General features: G+C 44.8%; 1 protein-coding gene across 1 annotated transcript; it reads right to left on the reverse strand.

The window, feature by feature from the left end:
* Positions 1-332: 332 nt before the first annotated feature.
* Positions 333-5,244, reverse strand: msl2b (MSL complex subunit 2b). The gene is made up of 2 exons (XM_076290558.1): positions 3,773-5,244; positions 333-2,939 (listed from the first exon to the last, which is right to left on the reverse strand). The coding sequence occupies exons 1-2, from the start codon at positions 3,912-3,914 to the stop codon at positions 1,231-1,233; spliced, it is 1,851 nt and encodes a 616-aa protein (XP_076146673.1). The 5' UTR covers positions 3,915-5,244; the 3' UTR covers positions 333-1,230.
* Positions 5,245-6,000: the final 756 nt, after the last annotated feature.

Here is a 6,000-nt window from a genome sequence, read left to right on the forward strand (position 1 = left end):
AACTAACTTCTTATCCAGCTTCTTATAAATTAAATGAAAGTATAAACTCATGGAGCATTCCACAAAATCTCCAGTCAATCTGAAAGTTTGCCCTAAATGCCCACCCATCACCACATTTATTTGCAGACATTAAATGACGCTTATATCAGTCATCCAATAGCACCATCTGTTCTTCAGTTCTTTAGCTGTTTAAAGTAGGTTGTGAAAGTGTGGCCTACAGCTCAAGTGTTGATAAAAATGTGTAGGCTACATGTCACTGCACCAGTTGCAATTGGTCCTGAAATGTAGATGACATGGCAGTCAACAGAAAGAGTCATAAATGAGTCACCAAAGCAAGAGTATGTTTTTGTTTTTGCTTTTTTGTGGAAATGTTACATTTATATTACAGGTATTTAAATGCCCCAAGGGAGGAAAACAGTCTGAGACAGCAAAAATAAACTAGCACAAACAGGACAGCAACATAATTTAGACAGAAACATACTGCATCTCAGTGATTTGCATCTGTAGAAATGGTATCCTGATGATGCCCTAGATGGACCGAAAATCTATGTTAGGTGACATCCAATAAATACTGCAAATGTTGTTAATGTAACTTATAAAATAAACCATAAAATGTATTCTTAAATGGAATTTTTTTAAGTCTTGTGTACAAAAAAGTTTTTGTCTTTTTTTCTTTTAATATAAATACAACCAGTCTCTACTGACATAGCAGGTACCATTTCATATGAACAGGTCTTGCCTTCTACCCTGCAAACTCAATGCTTTCTTCCACTTTATGCACATAGCATGACCCACAACAATGAGGTCAGGTTTATTTCCTTGCTAAAGATCGTGCCTTGTAGATCACTTGTAGAATTTTTTCAAAAATAACCAGCAAATAAAAACTCCAACTGAAACCTCTTGACTTACAGTAACAACTCTTCATTTCTTGTCTACCAAAGAGTGCAAGACAAAAACAAGAGAAAACAACCGAAAAAATGTTACAAGTGATTTACAGGCACAAGCTTCAGCAATACCTAATAAATTTTACCAATCAATGTGAACTGGAAACAAAAACCACAGTAGCTGCCTTATTGTGTGGAACTCCGCTGGCTGCTTCACCTCCATGACTCCTCTGCAGTGCCACCTCACAAAGTAAAAAACAAACAAACAAACAACAAAACAAAAAAAAGGTGTGAGCTGGGCTGGAATAAGGGGGCGATGGTGAGTGAGCTTGTCTTGGCGGAGAGCTCAACAGTCAAACCGCATGTCTAGGGCCTCATCAAATCCCTTGTCGTCGTGGGAACCCGCTGATAGAAAGGAGGGCACAGGCGAGCCAGCGGTCGAGGTCACGTTCAGGACACCACTGGCCGGGCTCGCACTTGGGTTCCGCACCTGTATGCTGGTGACGTTGATGCCCAGGGTTAGCCGTGTCTGCTCCAGAGCTTTCTCCGGAACGGCAAAGGCCTCCAGCTTTTTCTCACCATTGGCCATGTAGGAGTTCTGGCAGCCCCTGCATATACAGTCCAGGCAAGCCTTGCGATTAGAGTAGCAGGGGCAGCGTTGGCCGCGGCATGTAAGAACACTTGGGTTTTGAGTGGCCCTGCCGCACTTACAGCCCTTCTTCTCCTGGGGCTTCTTGTAAACCACTTTCGTGGGGCTCCCTGGAATTGACGTGCTGCTGGAAGTCCGCTCTTTTGTTTTGTCCTTGGACTTTGGGGTGCCCTGTTTGGCCTTGGCGTATGCCTTTTTGGGCCCATGATGGTCCTGGCTCTTTTTGACATTTTTGTTGTTGGACACTACCAACGTCTTGCCCACTTTTGACAGCCCCCCACCATTGGGAACAGACGCCATGTGAGGCATCACTGGTGGCACCTTGGATTCGCATTTGATAACGACAGGGGCAGAGGCTCCCAGAGGGATGATGCTGGAGATGGGTAAGGGCTGGATCTTTTCACTGTCACTCTCCGAGCGCGAGCGCTTGCGACTGGAGCGAGGCACTCGGGGTGTGACAGCAGAGCAGGACATGCCTGAGGAGGGGTGCGAATGTTGGTGTTGGGAGTTTGGGTGCTGGGGTGCCAGGACCTCTGAAGAGTTTAATGGGAGTGAAGGAAGGGGCCGTGGGGAGTCAGTTGATGTGGTGTTGGTGGAGCTGTTGGCTGAACAGACAAACGGCCCATTCAGGTTCCCCGAGGAGTCCTGACTGGGCTGCAGGATGGCACCGCAGTCCTCCTGGTTGAGGGGTTCTGGCTCCAGAGTCCTGAGCACCTCTTCCACACTCAGGAGTAGCGTGCCCCCACTGTGCTTGATCTCCTCACCAAAGCCACACATGTCCATGCTGCTGGGGCTCAGCTCATCCCCTGCAGCGGCCACCGCCTCCGATACATCCAGCTTCCCCTCAAACTTGTCCCGTTTCATGGGACCCTCAATGTCCACGGTGAGCTGGACGCCACCTGCTGGTGATGGTAGACTGACACTGAGTTCTTCTACATTGGCGAGTCCATTGCAGCCCTGCAGGCCGTTGACCTCCAAAGGGCTGAGGGGCTGCTCGCTTCCCTCACTGGCCGGTGGGTGGGGAGGCTGCACCTCTTCTGGGTGCCTCTCAGAAGTGGAAGGTGCTGGGGAAAGGCGGCTCAGGTTCAGCAGAAGGGCCACGTCTGACTCCTCCGTGGGCGAGTCCTCAATCAGAGAGAGGCCATCATTAAGCATCGCTAGCAGGTCCGGAGACTCGCCAACTGCACTAGCGATGTGTGGGGCGAGAGGGGAACCGGCAATGTACTCGCATAGCTTCCTATAGCAGTCCACCAAGATGCACAGCTGCTTGTTCTCTGCAAATTGCTCATAGTCCTTACACCAGCTGCATGAGGGCTTCATCATCATCTTCTTGCCTTTGCATGCTTTACAAACATAGTGCTGGCATGATGAGTTGGTTGGAGCAATTGGATCTTGAAGCAAATTCCCTGAAACAGAAGCAAGTAGATCAAAATCTTGTTAGTCAATTTTGAAGCGGATCCGACATAAGGGGTCGCCGGAATGATTTAATTTAAGTTTTGCTAATGTTATGAAACAAGTGAGTTAATTAGTTCTGTGTAGTTTTGCTGAGAAAAAAAATAATCAATTAAGGGAGGCACATGAAAAACCAAATGCATCATTGTAACTTGGACGCAAACTCCATATACAGCTTGTAATGAAGCCAATAATAACGACCAATAAGTAAGAAATAGATGGTCACAATACAACCCACTACCCAACACTAGGTATTTTCTTACAGGGTTTCATGCAGAATGTCTCGAGCCAACAACAAACCCACGGAATGAGCTAAGTCCACTTGAGTAACCTGCCTTCCGCTACATTTGCACTTCAAATGTTCTACTTAAATAACATTACTGCAAAAAAGCACGCGACGTATCAGAGGTGACAAGATGACGACTATGCATAGAAATGTCAAACGATTGCGCACGTACGTCATCATTTTGATAATGTGAATGTCGATAGGGATGTTTACTGGCTGTTCATGTAATATGGCTAGGTGGGTATAGCTATTTAATAACTGTTTAAAAAAAAATAGAGCATGAAACATATGCTGGTTAGCAGTGGGCCGAGAATGAACAAATGTGAAAACATTAAAGCTTACATTTGAAACAAGGGTATAATTAATTGCCACGGCATCCTAAGGAGAATCGGTGTTCATTTACTCGGCCTATGGGGGCGTGTCAAGTCAAACTAGCCGGGATGCTAGGGCTAACGTTAATCACATCTAAAAAATGATAGATAAAAACAAATCGATACTCACCGCAAGCCAGGCAGGACAGAGACTGCCTGAAGAAAGGTAACAGCTTATAGAGTTCGGCCAAAGCCTGGGGGTCCCGTGGATCGCACTGCAGCACCGAACGACAAGCTGAAACGTAGAGAGTGGTCGCATTCACCGGGTTCATCTCAGCAGCCTCGCGCTAGATAGATCCAGTCCTGGGAGAAATAACGAACAGCACCAGCACCACGCAGCAGGTCCTCCAGCGAAGTGTCTTCTCAATGTCCACAAACAGTCGTGTTGCTGGTGCGTTGGACCTGACTCGCAAAACCGTCGAGTACAATGTCCACGGAATGAACAGGACATGCGAGTCTGCCAGTTAGCATGGATTGATAAAAAAATAAATATAGCAGATCTGGTTACCACAATGAAATGCTGATACGTCAATATTCCCTGTTATGTACAGGAAACACGATGTGATATAGCTAGCTCACAAACTAGCTCCGGAGCATAGCTATTGATAGACACGCACATATTAGTCTGCACTCGGAAGCACAGTGGAAATCCTCACAATAATGGCCAGTCCATTTTCATCGCTTTCCCCTCTTCCACGGCACGAAATGTGCCCAAAGAATCATCATCGAAAAACTTAATAGTCAACAAATTCCGATGAGTCAGAATTCTCAAAATAAAATATCAAGAAAAAAATGAAGTGTTGCTTCATTAAAATCGGCCAATCGTCTTGCATAAAATTCCATGAACAGCTCGCTGTCGAGGTCTAAATTCAACAACAATGCATTGGTGGCGCTCTTCAACTGGCGAGCTAGGGCTAGCTTCCAATTACCAGTGCTGAGCAGGTTGTACCAAATTCAAACCGAGCTCGAAGATAGTTTCGTTCTCATTTCCTTGCTTCGTTGTTGAGAGTTAGCTTCCAAAAGTCTTACGAGATATTGTCCAGCAAAGCAGCAAGGTAGTATTCAATACAGAAACATTCTGCTAATCAGTGATGATCCAAACGTAGGCACAATTTATGTGTTATTGCCCCCCGCTTTTCATGGCGCTGTCGATGCAAAAACAAAACAGGCCCCGCTTGGTACAAGTTCTCCCTTTGTACCCCAATGAAACGGGGTTAGCTTACAAACGTCCTAGCGAGCAAAACAAAAACTGACCATGCAAGGAAATGCACGAGGTACAGAGAAGGACATGCACAACGCAGCAAACAACCCTACAAACGAGCGATTAATAGGTTGCAGTCTGTACACCGGCCGCGAGTGTGGAGCTGCGGCTCCAGGATATCAGGAACAAAAATAGGCCGCTTTTCTTCTTTTGGATTTATCCAGTCGTTTCGCCTCTTTTTTCGATGCGTTTCGAGCGTTAATGCCTTTTTAAGTGGGCATAGATTGTATCTATGAACAATTTTACGTCAATTCCGATCAAAAGGAATATTCAAGGCGATAATGAAATGTATTTGTATTTGAAAAGGCTGTTAGAGCTAGCTATGGAGGTTTCTCCCCTCCCTTTTCCTCCGCATTAGCACAAGGAGGGGGCGCTGGTGCTCAATTCTCGCGAGAGTTCAAGATAGATCTCGCGATAATACTCTTCACCACATTATATAAAAACCAAAACAGGCAGTCACAGCATCAGTTGAAGATGCAACACTTCCTTCCTGTTGAATATTGTCCCATGTGTCGTGGGCTGTTTTGAGGGAAAATAAAAAGGCTAAGATATAGCCTGCGTTCATAAGGATCATTTTCACGCATTCCATACTAGGCTATAAAATGGCATTGTTCTGATTTCTTACCCACTACTGTATTTTAAAATATACAATATATATAGTATTTGTTTCTTATGCTTCACCAGAAACAAATGCATAAGAGCTCGTAGGCCTGTGCAATTGTTGCTTGTTTTGTTATATATATATATATATATAATATATATATATATATATATATAATTTTTTTTTTTTTTTTTTTTTTATCATGTTAAGCTCTTTTTATATTGATCACCCTGTCACACTCTTGTATAGCCTAATTATTTCTTTAACGAATGCTCCTACCACATGGAACTCAGAAAAATATAGCCTAACATGAATTGAAGTCATAGGCGGATGCCGCTTCCTTGCATAAATCCACATAACTTTCATTGTCCCGTCGGCGGGACGGTTACCCCCCTCCCCCACCTCCCCCCAACATTCTAAATCAATTGTATGCACCATATTGCTATGTAGCATAGTAATGTTATACACCATTTCAAAGCTTTGACTCTTGGGAATC

The sequence above is a fragment of the Alosa pseudoharengus genome, unplaced genomic scaffold (genome assembly GCF_046254945.1).
Source record: "Alosa pseudoharengus isolate Yale_2024_CS ecotype anadromous, Long Island Sound unplaced genomic scaffold, YU_APseudo_1.1 YU_APseudo_1.1_scf_18, whole genome shotgun sequence".
NCBI classification, from domain to species: domain Eukaryota; kingdom Metazoa; phylum Chordata; class Actinopteri; order Clupeiformes; family Clupeidae; genus Alosa; species Alosa pseudoharengus.

Coding starts and splice junctions, on each gene's coding strand:
- msl2b (XM_076290558.1), bottom strand. CDS start 3,914: ATGAACCCGGTGAATGCGACCACTCTCTACGTTTCAGCTTGTCGTTCG. Junction 2,940..3,772: donor TCTGTCCTGCCTGGCTTGCG/GTGAGTATCGAT, acceptor CTTCTGTTTCAG/GGAATTTGCTTCAAGATCCA.